At 65.1% G+C, this 15,860-nt stretch overlaps 1 protein-coding gene across 25 annotated transcripts in view; it reads right to left on the bottom strand.

Moving 5' to 3' along the window:
- Positions 1-15,860, bottom strand: part of KIF1A (kinesin family member 1A) — a 101,659-nt gene that overhangs the window by 34,125 nt on the left and 51,674 nt on the right. For 11 of the 25 annotated variants that reach the window (XM_058698833.1, XM_058698857.1, XM_058698876.1 and 8 more), the window contains 12 exons: positions 14,512-14,591; positions 14,141-14,216; positions 12,099-12,178; positions 11,746-11,852; positions 10,931-11,014; positions 9,860-10,040; positions 9,663-9,735; positions 9,419-9,512; positions 8,291-8,439; positions 7,863-8,041; positions 6,106-6,243; positions 5,190-5,456 (listed from right to left, as the gene is read on the bottom strand). In XM_058698833.1, coding sequence (XP_058554816.1) covers positions 5,190-5,456; positions 6,106-6,243; positions 7,863-8,041; positions 8,291-8,439; positions 9,419-9,512; positions 9,663-9,735; positions 9,860-10,040; positions 10,931-11,014; positions 11,746-11,852; positions 12,099-12,178; positions 14,141-14,216; positions 14,512-14,591 — 1,508 coding nt within the window. The remainder of the gene's footprint in view (positions 1-5,189; positions 5,457-6,105; positions 6,244-7,862; positions 8,042-8,290; positions 8,440-9,418; positions 9,513-9,662; positions 9,736-9,859; positions 10,041-10,930; positions 11,015-11,745; positions 11,853-12,098; positions 12,179-14,140; positions 14,217-14,511; positions 14,592-15,860) is intronic. The other 14 variants (XM_058698902.1, XM_058698910.1, XM_058698921.1 and 11 more) reach the window with 2 other exon arrangements.

Here is a 15,860-nt window from a genome sequence, read left to right as displayed (position 1 = left end):
CTGGCACCCAGATGCACGGCCCAGGGCTGAGCTGGGAGGAGGAGGAGGGGGAGGAGTGGGAGGAGAACGAGGAGGAGGATAGGGAGGAGGAGGGGGAGGAGGAGGAGGACGAGGAGGAGGACGAGGAGGGGGAGGAGGAGGAGGAGAGGTATCACCACATCCCCGACCCCTCTTAGCTTGCTTAGAGATCAGACACCACCCAGGCTGAGCCCCTTGGTCTTGCCCCATGCCTCATTTCCTGGAGGATCCCCTGTGACCACAGGCGTGGGGAAGGGCTGTGCCCCAGGGGCCTGATTCCAGACCCCGGAGCCCCTCTCTCGTGTGGGCTCCAGATCTTGTCCCCCCCACTCCTGCCGGACCTCTGTCTACAGAAGTTAGAAACCTGAGCAGCGTCCTGGCTCTGCTCTCAAATGCGTCAGCTCTCCCTCAAACTAGAGGTCCTCTGCGGAGGACCTGTCACCCAGCTGCTTCCCCCTCGGCCCCCACAGCAGCCAGACGGGGCCTGGGGTTCTGACCAGACTCCCGCGCACCCTCGGTGCCAGCCAAGCTCCTGCCTCACCGCTAGCCCTACCGCTCAGCCACCCCCTCGGTCCCGGGACAACCCCGGTGTTCTCCGCTCCCTCCACAAGTGAGGCCTGTCCTCCTCTCTGTTCCCAGCCCCCATGTCACGTATCTCCTCAGAGCCATCTGTCCCAGCCTGCAGGGGGGGCGGTCTCTGCCAAGTGTCTCTTGCTCCCTGGGCACCCCCCAGGCCAAGACAGGCACCAGCCGGAGGAAAGGGCGCACTGCCTTCCGGGGCCCGGATGTCCCCCTGGGGCAGGGGAAGCCCCTGATGGCTTTGTGGAGCCCTTCTGTTGGTCAGCAAGGTGCCCTCTCTGAGAATGCCCCAGGGGATGGCTGTCCCAGGGGAACTCATCACTGAAAAGCATTTGTGTTGAGGACGGTGCAGGTAGGTCTGCCTGACTGCGACAGGGGCGGGGGCTCTCCTGCCCCTGGCCACCCAGCAAGACTAGGCACGGAAGCTGTCGGCAAAAGCCAGCCATGGCCCTGGTCACAAAAGGAAACCGAGACTCAGAGAGCAGAAGCCCCTTGCTTCTGACAGGGTCTGGCCGGGGCTGGCTGGTGAGCCTCTCCCAGCACTCACTTCCGGACAGGGACAGTGCTGGGCTGCCCTCCCTGGGCCCCCGGAATCCTGGCCAAGGGCCTTTGCTTGAATTTGAGGGTGAGTGAAGGGGGCGGCCACGAAAGAAAGCAAAGCCTTGAGGTCCCGAGGGGGAAGCAGAGGGAGCCCAGAACTCAGGCTGCGGGAACATGTCCCGACCCTGCTCTGCCCCCTTGACTGGGCCCCCGTCTGGCCAGCCCACCACTCTGGACACAGCTAAGGGGACCAAGCAGGACAGCCCCCAGCTGCGGGGCCCTCAAGTCAGCCCCCACCCCATCTCCCAGCGCAGGGCCCACTGCAGAAAGCCCCGCGCTGGGAGGCAGAGAGGAGGCCCCCAGGGGCCCTGGGCACAGACGCGGGGGCCACGGCCTGCCCACCCCCATCGATACTTGCCAAGGAACCAACGGGAGGGCCCTCAGAAGTGGAGGAGCACCTCCCACCGCAGGTCTGTGAGGGCACAGTGCCCGGCACCAGGGTCCTCAGCCACTATAGCCTCCGGGAAGGAGAGCTGAAGGCTGTTCCCACCCAGGCCACTTTAAAGCCAGGAGTGCCTTCCTAGAAGGCTCTGGGGACCATTCCACGGGGGCTGGCTCTGGGCTCCGGGGCCACCCAGAATGCCACTCACAGCACCCCAGAGGTGAGCTCTCAGGGTCTGTGCCCACCCGCTTCCTGACTCTCCTCCCCTGTCCCTAACAAAGGCCAGGACAGAGGGAGACCGAGGCAGAGGGCAGGGCCGGGCCCAGGTCAGGGCAGGCATGCCCAGTCCTGGCTCTGTCCTTAGGGCCTCATGGCACAAAGCCCCTCGCCGTCTTCAGGGTGGACGCTTTCTGCCATGTTGCCAATCCACGGGCTCAAGAACCTGTAGCATCGTGCAGATTTGAGGTTTCCCACGCACCGGCTGGGGCTGGGCCTCTCGTGTGCCCGAGGCCACAATCACCCCGTTGGTGGGTGGAAAAGTCGTGAAGCCATCCTGGGAGCCCGTGCCTCTGAGCTCTCGAGGGGCCGGCACTGACACAGCGGTGCCTCCACGGCCCCGGGCAGCGCGTGTGTCCTCCTCACCCACGACGCGTCTCAGTTCAAGCACCTGCACCTTCGTCGCCTTAGAGCTGTCGGTACCCATCTCCCAGACCCAAAACTGAGGCACGAAGACAGAGGCGGAAGTGCCTCGGGCTGGGAGCTAAGGCCCCAGCTGGGGTTTAAACCCACAGGCTGGCTCCTAGCCCTACTAGGTAGACACCATCATCCCGCTCACCAGCTCGATCGGCTAATTAAGTAGATCAACTTGGGATTTCCTGTCGGGGGCGAAAAAACATCCAAACACCCGTGGCATCAAAAACTGCCATTTCCAACTTCAAACCATTAGACAAATGCAGCCTCGATGTGCTCCCCAGAGGCGGGGCTGCCCAGGGGTGGGGGCCTCGAGGTGCCCCCCGGTTGGAGGTGCAGGACCACACAATGAAATCGGCCGCAGGGGTCCACGGACCCCTCTGCCCCTCTCTGAGCTTCGTAACCCAGCAGTGGCTAAAGCACATGCACACAGTCCCCTGGGGCACCCAGCTGGGACGCTCCCAGAAGGCAAAAGAGCGCACGGTGCCGGCCGCTGGGCCCTCTCTCCTTCCTGCCGCCCCTAATCCCCGAGACCTAACCTGGACACGGTGATGGGCACGTTCGGCCAGAAGGGACCCCTGGGGCCCAGCAGCCACCACCTAGCCACCTTCCAAGCCAAGGCTGGAAGAGCCCACGGCCCAGGCAGAGCCCACCCTGGCCGACAGAACCCCGGACGTGAGGGAATAGGACCCTGGTACAGACGCCGGCCTCCCCTCCACAGCCCTACACGTGCCAGACGGCCCGACATCAGCGTCCGTCAGCAAAGGGGCCAGAACAGCCTCAGCACCGCCCGGCGGGCCCCGCCAGCCACGGTGCGCCGGCTGCACAGAGGGGCTCACGGCTCGGGCGGTCCCGCCTCACGCCGCCCCTGCCACCCGTCCCCGGGCCCTCCATCCCTGGCTGCCAGCCCCTCGCCCTCCTCTCTGGGGCTCCCTGCCCATCCAGCTACTGAAAGCGACGTTCCGGGCAGGGAGCATTCTTGGGGGAGGGGGGAACCAGAGCCCCCGGGGCCACTTTTGCTGCCTGGGTCAGCCCGTCCCACCTCCCTCCTTCACCTCGCACCCCAGACCACCAGAGGGAGAGGCCACTGGGGGGCTAACCCTGGCCGTGGGTGAGGAGCCCCCCAGGCTGGGGGGGCCCATCCACAGGGGTGAGGGCACCTTGAAGCAGGCTGAAACCCGCCCGGAGAGAGAGGAGACGGCAGTGCGGCAGAGCCAGGGCTGAGGGGAGGAGGCAGGGCTAAAACCACGAGGTTGGTGAGGTGCAGAGACGCATGCTGGGGCCAGGAAAGCCTTTCCAAAGGGAGACAAGAGTGGGTGCCCCAATTCTGCTTAAGCTTTGGAGAGAGAGAGCCAGCAGCTACCAGAAGGATAAAAGGAAACCAAAGATGGGGTCCTTCTCAGGGCCTGGGCCTGCACAGCTGCTGCGCGGGAGAAGCCAATTCTTGCCAAACCAAAAAGATCGGGACATTTCCAGATGAAGCCCTACACAGACCGCCCGCCGTAGGGGGGGCTGGCCTCTCGCTGACGACTTGGTTTGATTTGGTTGTTTGGTAACATCTCAGATCCACAGAAGGGGGAAAGTGTTGGAAGGACCCAGCTCTTTCTGGCTGAGACTGCAGAGCTCACACCCCGTTTCTCCCGGTGCCCTCGCTCCCCTGCGCCCTGAGCCCACGCCTACCTGACGCCGGAGCCGCCCAGGGCTTTCTAGAGGCCTGCGTGGAGCCGGCCCCGGGGCTACACCCCACTCTCAGCGGAGCGGGAGGCCCAGACCCAGGGCATCTCGGAGGGCGAGAGCCCACGTGTTTATGGAGCGGGCCAGCACGCCACACCCACGGAAAGCTAGTCGAAGGGCTCCACGACATGCGCCCGTGGGGAGCTGCTTCCTTCCAGGAGAAGCTGGTGGGCCTTCAGTCCAGCATCTGCGCCCAAGGGCTGCTAGTGTGAACCCGTTATCTGGGGGCCAGCCTCGGCCTTCAGCTTCCAGTACTGGGGCTCCGAGGTCAAAACCTGCAGAAACTCCCATTGGCCTAGCCCACGAAAGCCATCTCCGACTCAGAAAAGGCTGCTGTTGAAACCCTCTTGTGCTTTTTCTATACGTAAAATCAAAATGAGCTGAATGCCTTACTACAGCAGCTAAGTTTCTAGATCTTTCCTTCATCTGTTTTGCCTCCATTCCATGGCAGTAAAAAACACGAATGGCAGCTGCATTTGCCCAATCTGCCTGTGGGGTCTGGGCTTCCCCGGGGCCTCCGCTCCACCTCCTGACCTCGGCCTCCCTCTTCCATCCAGAAAGTGTAACAAGCCCTCTCTGCCGAGGGCACTTCCTCGAGGGCACAGGGTCACGTGTGCCCTCTCTCGCCGTGACAGCCGGGAGGTCAGGAGGAGCGAACCGTCCTTACTCTCAGATGGAGAGGGGCTCGGGGAGAGGCAAGGTCCACCTGGGCCCCGGCTTCAGAGGCAGACCCTCCCCTGCCAGCTCTTCCTCCCCCCCCCCCCCACCCCACCCCCCTCCAGGCTGGCCTCCTTCTCCCAGCGGGGAGCTATTGGTCAGTAGCAGGTCAACAGCACGAGGAGGTGGAGGGAAGTGAGGCCGCTGCAGCCAGTGGTGGGTGCACAGACGCAAACCCCCACTCTCCCAAATGCCCCCCAGCAGCCCTGCTCGGGGACTCCTCCCGGGTTCCAGGGCCTGTCTGTAGACACAGCTCCACCACACAGCGCCGGACGGCCGTGCTCCGGGAGCACCACCTCTTCCGACACTGGGGCCCGACTCTCCCTGCTGGGCACACTCACATCCTCTCGCTCCCTCACACCCTCTGCTCGGGGGTCACGCCCTGACGGCGGTCAAATTGTGCCCGCAGCAGTGCTCCTGCGCAAAAGAGCTGGTTCCTTCCCAGCATGCCGTCCTCGACCTCACCAACCTTCCTACTAAACTGAACAGGGGGGGCCGGTCGTAAAACGGGTCCCGGCCGTCGCACAGCGCGTGCTCCGGAAAGACGTCGTCCTGCAGATCCTCCTCCTCCTCCTCCTCCTCCTCCTCCTCCTCCTCCCCCACGCTCTGCTCCTCGGCAGGCTCGGTGGCGTCGGAGTCGGGGCTCGAGAAGGTGGGGGAGGGGGTGAGAGCAGCCATGCGCTCGCTCATGCATGTGTTGAGAAGAGGGTAGCTGTTGCAGCCAGAGATGACTGAACTGAGGTTAGTGCGACAAGACAGAGAGAAGTTAACACCAGCTACTCGAGGGGACGGACAGGGCGGGGGTGGGGGCTTCTGTTTAAAACCAAAACCAAACACGCAGACCATCAGGAATGCTGCTTTAAAAGACACGAGAACCAAAAGTGCATCCCGTCCCCAGGCTTGGAAAGAAACCACACGTGTGCTCAGGGGAAGGTCACCGAAAGTTCTGGAAAGTAGCCACTGGCATGATCCTCGCCAGGTGTGGCTGAGGTCGTGTGAGGGCCAGGTCACTCAGCCTGACCAAGCCACACATTCACACGCGGGGACACGTGCAACCCGGCGGCCACAGCCCCGCAGCAGGTGTAGGTGGTGATACTGAGACTCCCTCCCCTCCCCGGTCCCCAAATTATAGGGCCCACTGGTCTGTGGACAGGAGTGGCTGGGGCGGGGTGCCTCGGACCCAGGAAGGACGAGGTCAGGGACGTCAAGGTGGGAAAGGGCCTCTCGATGGCTCCCTCCTCATGTCAGGGCCAGGGCCCAGCCAGGGCGCTCGGCCTTAGGAGGACGCCCACTCCCTGCCCCTACCACCTTCTCTCTCTCTCTCTCTTTCTCTCTCTCTCTCTCTCTCTCTCTCTCTCAGCCCAGGGAGGGAAGGAGGCGCCCACCTGCCCACCAGCCGGAACCAGGGAAAGCGGTCGTAGAAGGGGTCTCCGCCAGTCACCACGTTGTCACAGTCCTCGATGACACTGGAGGGCACCTCCGCGGCCCGGTCGTACATCTCCCGCATCAGGTCCAGGCGCTGCCTGCACGGGAACAGGGATCACTGTGGGCCTGGGCGAGCGGCCGGCACGGCACATCTCTGCTGCTGGGCACAGCAGGCTCCACCCAGCTCCGGCCGCAGCTCAGCATCATCCGGGGTTCAGCATGGTGTGCTGACAGGCCCTGCACGGTCCTCGCAATCTGTCAACCGTGAGCAAGGAGACCTCCAGGCGAGCATGTGCTAAATACTCTCGATGCTGGCCCAGGGACACCGCGTGATCTATGCAGGCAGGATGGGCCGGGAACTGGAGGGGAAACGGAGAGGGCTCCGGCCAGAGCCACGGCGGGGACGCTCGGGGTGGGGGATCCCGTCACAGAGCCCTGAAATCTCAAGGGAACGGACGGCAAATCGGTGACGGGATACAGAAACATGACATTTTTCAAAAAGTATTATCCCCAGGAAAACCAACAAGTTGTGGAAGAATGGGAACGAAATCGTTTCCCGGTCGGGCTCAGCAGCGATAGGAACGGGCTCGTCCCCGCCACAGCGCGGCCCCGGGGAGGGCGGGGGCCCTGAGCGTGCGCATCTACTCGCATGAATCTTACGAGAGCGCGTGTACCTGTGTGCGCGCGCGTGCGTGCCAGCGTGTGTGTGAGCGTGTGAGCGAGCCATGCGAGAAAGGAGGTGTGCGGGCGTCTGTGAGTGTGTGAGGGTGTGTGCGGGAGTGTCTGGGTAGGACTGTGTATTTTTACAGCTTTCCTTCTCTGTATTTTAGGGTGTCGGGACATCTGTGGGGCCTTGCTGGCTGGGCCGGCGGTTCCTGCAGACAGTGGATAAGTCCTGGGTGAGCCCACCTCGCACAAGGAAACCGAAACCACCCCCCACCCCCCCACCCACCTGTCTGACTCACGCCAAGCCAGCACCCCCTGCCTGAAATCACCCTGGAGCCAGGGACTCGGCAGCCAGGGGCAGGCTCTGTGCGCCAAAGCCCTCCGGAGAAATTCGAACCGGACGGGCCCAGCGGTTGGCCCTGCCCTGCCCTGCCCAGGGCGTGGAGACCCGCACGGAGGCCGCGGACTCGCTTGCTCTGCTCCTGTCTCCCTCCTGATGGCCTGCGCTCCCTCCCGCCCACCCTGGCTCGGCCTACGTGCAGGGGCCTCACGTCTGGGGCACCTCGAGCAGCGCTTGTTCGACTGCCCTTGGACGGCATCGCCTGCGCCTCACTCAGTCCCCTTTCCCAGGTAAGAGCCACACGTGGGGACGAGCACGTGGGGAGGGTGCAGGCGGAGCTGGAGGAAAGACGCCTCTCGCAGGGACGGCTTCGCCCCCAGCCCAGCCCCCTCAGGCCCTCCCCGTCTTCCCCTGGGATCCCTATGGCCCCAGGGCGGAGAGGCTTGCAGCTGCCGAGCTCCTCTGAGGACGCGGCCTCCGCCCGCCCGCCCGCCCTCCCGCAGCACCGTCAACCTCATCGGCCCCTTCCTCATGGAAGCGCGGTACACTTGACCGCTGCATCCGTAGGAGGAGAACGGCGATTCTACGCTAACGCTTTTGCCTTCTGACTGTAAAAGCAACTCCAGCGGGAGGGAAGCGGAGGGACGCAGGAGCACCGCGAACCCGCACCCACCCCTGCCGCCCCCCCCCCTCGCGGCCTGCCCACCACACCTGAGCTTCTCCAGCGTCCAGTAGTGGGTGGCCCCGTTCTTCTGGTCCTGGACCTCCACGGCCACGATGGTGCGCGGGAAGGGGCGCGTCTCCCGCTCTTTGGCAGCCTCTGGGGGCAGCAGGTCCGGCGGCAGCGGGGAGTACAGCGTGTCCGTGAGGAGGACAAACTGGAACTGGACCTGTGGCGGCAGGAGGCGGCCGCCCGTCAGCCCCCGGGGGCGTGCGAGCCGGGCCCCACCTCCGGGCTGCACGCCCCACAGGGTTCGCCGGCACCTTCCAGCCGGCAGCCGGAGGGGAAGCTGTACTTGCACCCCGGCTGCTCCCGGAGCAGGGAGGGTGCGCAGGGGCCTGGGCCCGTCCCCGGGCCTCCCTCGCCCTGCCCACGGCTGTACGGGGCCCGGGTTGTGGGCGGCGGGGTGGGGGCCCACCTTCTTCTTGAGCTCCACGCTGATGGCATTGGCCTCTTTGAGGAAGATGGCGTTGCCCCACAGCAGGTCCCGCAGAGACGTGAACTGGTACCACTTCCACTTCCGGAAGGCCCACAGCGCCAGCTCACACTCCCTCTCCGTCCACTGGACTGCGGGGACAGGCACGTGCGGTCGTCACGGAAATGCCACCTTACCCCACTCTGGCCCGGGGCCCCCACTTCTGCACTAACTGTCGCGGGCTCTTGGAGAGAAGGAAAGCCACAGAAGGATCTGCCCCGGGGGCGGCCTGAAGGCTCCGTGTGCCCCAGAGGGGCTGACCAGAACCGGACATTCTGAGAGTCAGAGAAGCCCAGCGGGGCTGGGGGCGGGGGGAGGGAGCAGCACTGGGGCCACGTGCTCACAGGACAGGCGAGAGAGCACAGTGACCTCCCACCCTGTCCCAGCTCACACACCTTTGTCTACTGTGTCCCCAAGAGAAAGGGAGCAGGGACACCAGGAGGGGCCTGTCCAGGCTCCCAGGCTCCGCCCCTCTCATCCAGGGCTCCTGCCCCGAGGGAAGATGATTCCAGGCAACAGGAGGCCAAGGTCACATCTACGCAAAGGTGCTGACCAGAGGGGTCAAGCTGGACGCGCGTCCTGTGCCTGACTCCACCCCATGTGCCCCACGGCAGCGTGAGGTCCTCCCCCCGTCACAGGGGGGGCTGCCCAAGCTGATGCTTGGGAAGGGGGTCCTGAGGTGAGGAGCGGTGACCTAGTCTTGGGAAAGAGCACCAGCCTGTGCAGGCAGGACACACGGCAGGGCGGACGAGCAGACACCGCACCCTGCCCGCACCGTGCTCCCCACCACCTGGGCCGTTCCTGCCATAACCTGCGTGCGCGAGCACAGGCCTGTGTAAACACACTGCACGAGCACACGCCTGCGCTTTCCCGCTGCAGCGCAGCCTCCCCCAAATCCTGCCTCCGTGGGTGCTTCCCGGGGACAAGGAGGCCTCGCTCCCTGAGGGGCGGGCCGGGGACCCCGAGGGCAAAGGCGCCGACCAGGCGCCTGGGGGGCTCCTCGTGCCCGAGACCCCGCCCGGCCCCGGCCCAGGCGCTGCCCCCCCCCCCCCCCCCCCCCGAGCCTCTCACCCTCGTCCTCCGGCTCCTCGTCCTCCTCGTTCGCTTCAGAGAAGCACCTGGAGCCCATCTGCTTCTGCAGGGCCTCCAGCTTGCTCTCGTAGTCCTGGCCGCGGAGGGAGGAGTGTGGGCCCACGTGGAGGCCGGGCCCCTTCACGCCCCGCCACCGGGGCCTGACCCCTTCAGGCTCCCCCACCCCCGGCCCGGCCCCTTCATGCACCCCCCTCCCGGCCCCCCGCCCAGGCCGGGCCCTCACCAGCCTCTGCTGCTCCAGCAGGTAGGTGGCCTCCTCTCGCTCACGGCGGTACTGGTCCTCCAGCTCCTGGAGCCTGCGGGAGGGGGAGCGGGAGCGGGCGCGGGTGAGCGGGGGGAGCGGGCGCGGCGTGGGGGGGGAAGGGGATGGAGCGCGGCAGGGGAAGAGGGGGCGCGGTGACCCGCAACCTCGGGCCTCACCTCTGCTCCATCTCCTGCTTCATGTCGATGCCCTGCTTCTCCAGCAGCTCGCGCTGCGCGAAGGCCCAGTCCACGGGCTCAGCGGGCGTCTCTGCGCAGGGCGTGCGCTCGCGCTCCTGCCGTGCCTGCTCAGGGTGGTTGAACCGGAACACGTGGCTCTTCCCCATGATGATGCGGTTTCCTGGGGGAATGAAGCAAGGCCGGCCATCAGGGGGTAGCCTGTGGCCTTGGGGGTGGCCTCAAGGGGTCAGGGCAGGAAGACGGGAAAAGTGGAGCACGGGCAGGTCCTCCAGGCTGGCCCGCCCCAGGGAGGTCCACCAGGAGCCACCCAGGTCTGCTTCAGACCAGCCAGCCACCTACCCCGTGGCCGGGACCTGACTCTCTCCCCAGACCCACCCCCTCACTCCCCCGCCAACATACAGCAGCCAGTGATGTTTGCAAAACAGTCCCGGGGCTTTCTCCAACGTGCGGTCCTGTGCACAGCCCACACATGTCACCCCCAGGCCAGCCTGGTCTCCTGCCCCCAGGCCCTGGCCCTGGCCACTCCTCCACACCAGTGGGCTGTGTGTGCCCCCACCCTCACCCTGCAGGATGCTGAAGCACGGGCTCACGGGCCCTTCCCCTCAGTACCCGCCTCGATGGAAGCAGGGCAGGGGCCAGGGCCCCCCGTCTGTATGTGCCCAGGGCCAGGGTCCCCCGGTCTGCAGGACCCTCCAGGCAGACACGTCCACCAGGGCTGTAGCACCCACCGTCTTGGACAGTCCTGCCTACAAGGGCTCTTTGGACAGCCTAGTTTCCTTCCGACTTAGGGCCCACGGAGCAGGCTCAGCTCCTCCCACACCAGCCCCTGTCTGCTGGTGAGTCCTCCCTAAAGCCTCCCTCAGCTCCTCCCCCGCCACCTTGGCCAGCCACCCTCATTTAGTCACCCTCACTTGTCCTCCCTGCCCTGGGGTCCAGGTACCAGGAAGGAGACACCGAGCTGAGGCCTATCCTCCTGAGTGTGTGGACCCCAGGCCTAGTCCCGAAACTGCAGGGGAGAAAGAGACACCTGTCTCCAGGCCCTAGCCATACCTGACCGCAGGATGCTGGGCTCCGTGACTTTCTTGCCATTGACATATGTGTCTGCCCCCTCACAGGGTTCCAAGGTCACCACGGCTACATGACAGAGATGGGGAGGGCAGAGAGTGAGGGACTGTCATCCTGAGTGGCCATGTCCTCTGTCCGCATGCAGGGCTCGGCTCAACTGGCTACCCAGGTGTGGCCCGCATCAGGCCTCTCTCATCCCTGCTAGCTGCAAAGCCCGATGGCCGCCAGACAATACATCGTGGGGGCCCTGGAGAAGCCAGAGGAGGGCTGCACCCCATACAACAGATGAGGGTGATGCCCGATGGGGAGGTGCCTTTGTCCCAGAGAACCAGATGGGCACGGACGGGAAACAGTGGCTAGTGTGTCCCCAGGGGTCCCAGGGGTCCCAGAGCCCCCTAGAGCTTTGTGCCCATCCCAAAGAGGAGGGCAGGCTTTGGAGACAGAATTCTGTCCCCAACGCTGCTCAAGGCCATCTCCCTGAGGTGACTGGCAGGCAGGCTGGGGACACGGACAGATGGCCGCGCGCACAGCCAACAGGAGAGTGCGGTGTAAAAATAGTCCTCCAGCCCGGATGGAGGTTCATTCCTCACGGCTCCCCATTCTCCTGCCCACGGAGACCCCCCAGACCACTCGCGGCGTGGGGAGGGAGCTCCCGCGTCCACAGCCAAGCCCTCAGAACACCGTTGTAATGGAAGGGCTTTGCCGGGACGGACTAAGGAGCGAGGGCTGACCCACAGCCCCGCTCAGGCCTGACGGTCAGTGGCGCCAGGGCAGAGGTGGGGACTGAAGGGCAGAGGTACCTTCGCTGCCGCCCCGGGAGTCGCTCCGGAAGACACAGTGCTCCTCCTTGATGAAGTGCCCACTCAGGACAATGTCCTGCCGCCTCTCCGCATCCTCCCGGCCCACCCTGGGGAGGGGCGGGGGACCGTCAGCACTGGCAGGACCCAGCGCACCCATGCCGCCACCCGCTGGCCTGCCCGCGCATCCCCACAGGGATGCCCCAAGCGCCGCCCCGCCTGGGAGAGCCACGTAGCCCAGGGTGGCCTTCGGCACTGTCTCCAGCAGCCGGCACGGGGGACGGCAATGCTGCAGCACATACCCAGGCTTGGCGGCCTCTCTGCCAGGGAGCCTGCCCCACCCTGACGACCCCCACCTGGTGATCCCGTCCTTGATGTAGTACAGGAGGCACTCGGACATCAGCGGGTCCTCGTTCAGGTTGACGAGATGTGGTGTCTGGGGGGAAAGGAGGGTCACCTCTCCTGGGGAGGCGCCAGGGCCCAGCACTGACGCGCACCTGACCTGTCTCTCCTCAGGTGCCGGACCGCCACCAGCCTAGGCCTGGCCTCCCGGGGACGCGGTGTCCTCCCGGCCTGGCTCCCGTGAGGAGCCCAGGGAGCTCAGAACCAGGCAGTAGGCGCTTAGGGGAGCTGGGAACCTGGGGGTTCTGAGGGCTGTGGCGGGCCCTCGGATGTGCAGGGCGCGGGCCGGGTCCTGCAGGGCCCATGGCACCAGGCTCTGGGTCTGTGGCTTCACCCTACAAGGGGGCTACAGGCCCTCAATCCAGCTGAAGTGCCCAGGAGCTGAGGTCCCAGTGGATCTGAGAGTCCAGAAGGATTAGGACACTGGCCAGGGAGGGATGTGGCCTGGGGGCTTGGAGCACAGCTTGTAAAGGAAGTCCCTGCTGAGCCACCCAGCTCGGACCCGCTCTCCTGTCCACGGGCCTACCAAAGGTGACCGGCGCCCGCCAGCTGCCCTGCCCTCAGCAGCCTGCCTCCCTCCCAGGGCACTGGGGCCCTAGACATGCTTCCTGAGCTCAGGAACGCCACCCCTGACTGTGTCCCAGGCCAGGGTCCTGCAACATGGTGGAGGCTGGGACAGCTTCCTCGGTTTCCCGCTTGGCACCTTGGAACAAACCGCCTCCACTTTAAGCTATAAATCCCACGATGCACCACCAACGCTCCTGTGCGGGGCTGTGAAGTCCTGGTCATCAGACACTGGGGACAGCGGTCCCCAACTGCCCCCTCTCCCAAGCAAGGGGTACGGTGCTCGCCCTGCAGGGCTGAGTAGGGGGGTCCAGCTGGGACGGGCACTTCCCCAGAGTCCCAGGAATGCTGCCCTTCTCAGAAGGAGGCGTCCTCGGCGGTCCCTAGGGCCATCCTCCCACTCCTGGGCAGCGCCCAGATCCGGGGCCACCAACCAAAGCCACCAGGTGCCAAGGTAATCCCTCTGCCACCAACCAAAGGCCTCCAGGGTGCCAAGTGTCCCAAGAGCACCTGCTCCCACAGCCCCGGGGTACACCCCACCCTCCGGGAAGGGGCAAGTTTCCCCAGGAAAACTCAAGGCCTCTCCAGAAGGCACATGAAGCAGGGTGTGTGACCTGCTTCTCAGCCTGCCCCGAGTCCTTGCAAGCACTGCCCACCCCCGCCTCTGAGCCTCAGCACTGCTGGGCACGAAGGCGGGAGAAGCCCGAGGAGCCTGTCCCTGTCCCCAAGGAGCGGACACCTGGCCGATGCACGCATCACACCAGCATCCACACATCTCTTCCCACAGGGTCTCCGACGGCACCGTGGGGGCTCCGTGTGTGTCTGGCTTTGGGCATTGGTGGCACAGAGCACCCGCCGTCCCAGACAGAGCCAGGGTGAGGGGCCAGCCACATGAAGATGCTCCCAGGAAGGCGGGCAGGACCTTCCTCACTAACAAAGTATCAAGGGCAGGGCCCAGAGAGTCCGGAGCTATGGTCAGAACACACGGCCACCACCTCCTTGGAGGCTCCCTGGCTTAGAACATAGCTCCTGAGGGCTCAAGGCTCTGGCATTCTTTGGGGTGGGTGGGGGGCCTGGTCCTAGAATTATCAGAGACAACTTCTCCCCAAACGCTCATGCTGTGCCCCACCTGAGCTACTGAGGAGGACAGTGCTCTGGAGGCCCCCCTAGTGACGGGGCCAGGTCCTGTGAGCGAGCTGGGCCCCGGGCGGGAGAAGACTTGAGTGCCAGCTGGGATAGCCAGACCTGACTTTGGCTGAGCTCCAAGAGGGTGTCTCCCACACTGGGGAGGTGTGGCTGTGGGCGAGCGTGGCCCCCAGTGCCTGGACCTGTCCCCTCTCCTCCCAGAGGAGCTGACACCTCACAAAGGGCTGTGGGCCGCCCGGCCCTGTCCCAGTCAGGGCTGCACCCCAGAGCTAGAAAGAGCACCTACCTTTTTTGGAGAAAACACGCCCAATGTGCCGCCGTCCTCCCTCATGGCCACGCCCATCTCGGCCAGCAGTGCTTCCCTGTGGGGACAGCGTCTGGGTCAGCTCGAGCCTTGAGGCCGCAGGACCTGCCTGGCCCCCAACCGACCACTCGGCCGTGGGCTCTGGCCACACGGCCCGAGGCAGAGCCCGGGTGGCGTCCCATCCGGTCAGAGAGTTGAGGTGTCCAGTTGGAGGGACTGGTCTCCTGATCAGGGATCAGGTCAGTGGGGCCATTGGTGACGGGGCAAGAGTCACCGGGTGAGAGGGCATGGCCACCCCCAGGAGCGGGGGCCCGGGCTGGAGCGCTGGAGTCCTCGGTTTCCCCGACACCCACCTCTCCATCCGGATGGCTTCCGTCCGCCGCAGCTTCTCCTCCCAGGTTTCGTTGAGCTCGGCTATGATCTTCTCCGTCTCCTGGGCAGCGGAAAAGAGCAGTGAGGTGAGGGATCTGTGCCAGGAGCGGAGGCCAGGCGGAAGGGCACCGAGACCCCAATCCCCAGTCTGGTCAGGCGGCACAATGCCTGAAAGGTCAGGGTAAAGGGCTGAGGAGCTAATGTGTCCAAGGACACAAGTCTCTCCCGTGGACACAGCCAGACAGTAGAGGAAACGGCAAAATAAACCTGGAGGGAGAGAAACGCACACATACGAGGACACTGAGAGACACATGGGGACCCTGGGAGACACGCAGGACACTGAGAGACAAGCAGGGATGCTGAGAGACACGTGGGGACACTGAGAGATATGCGGGGACCCTGAGAGATACCTGGGACATGGGGAAGCACACGGGGACCCTGAGAGACACGTGGGGACCCTGGGAGACACGTGGGGACCCTGGGAGACACGCAGGACACTGAGAGACAAGCAGGGATGCTGAGAGACACGTGGGGACACTGAGAGATATGCGGGGACCCTGAGAGATACCTGGGACATGGGGAAGCACACGGGGACCCTGAGAGACACATGGGGACACTGAGAGACACATGGGGACACTGAGAGACACGTGGGGACCCTGGGAGACACGTGGGGACCCTGGGAGACACGTGGGGACACTGAGAGACACGTGGGGACCCTGGGAGACACGTGGGGACACTGGGAGACACGTGGGGACCCTGGGAGACACGTGGGGACACTGGGAGACACGTGGGGACCCTGGGAGACACGTGGGGACCCTGAGAGACACGTGGGGACCCTGGGAGACACGTGGGGACCCTGGGAGACACGTGGGGACACTGAGAGACACGTGGGGACCCTGGGAGACACGTGGGGACCCTGAGAGACACGTGGGGACCCTGGGAGACACGTGGGGACACTGAGAGACACAGGGGGACCCTGGGAGACACGCGGGGGCACTGGGAGACACACGGGGACTCTGGGAGACACACAGGGATACTGGGAGACACATGGGGACACTCAGAGACATGTGGGACCCTGGGAGACAGGTGGGGACACTCAGAGACATGCAGGGACACTGAGAGACACATGCGGACACTAAGAAACTGATTCCGAGGCACAGGTGACCCTCAGCCGCTGCCGGGACAGGGGACGAGCACTTCCGACATCCGCACCAGCTCCTGGTTACCTTCCCAGCTGCCCCCCCGGTGGGCAGCCTGCCCCACCCGTGCCCCCACGCCAGCCACGGTGCAGCCTCTGTCCAGCCTCCGTGCTTCTGTCTCCGAGGCCTGG

The sequence above is a fragment of the Neofelis nebulosa genome, chromosome 2 (genome assembly GCF_028018385.1).
Source record: "Neofelis nebulosa isolate mNeoNeb1 chromosome 2, mNeoNeb1.pri, whole genome shotgun sequence".
Classification (NCBI taxonomy): Eukaryota; Metazoa; Chordata; class Mammalia; order Carnivora; family Felidae; genus Neofelis; species Neofelis nebulosa.
This window is presented reverse-complemented; position numbering and strand designations above follow the sequence as displayed.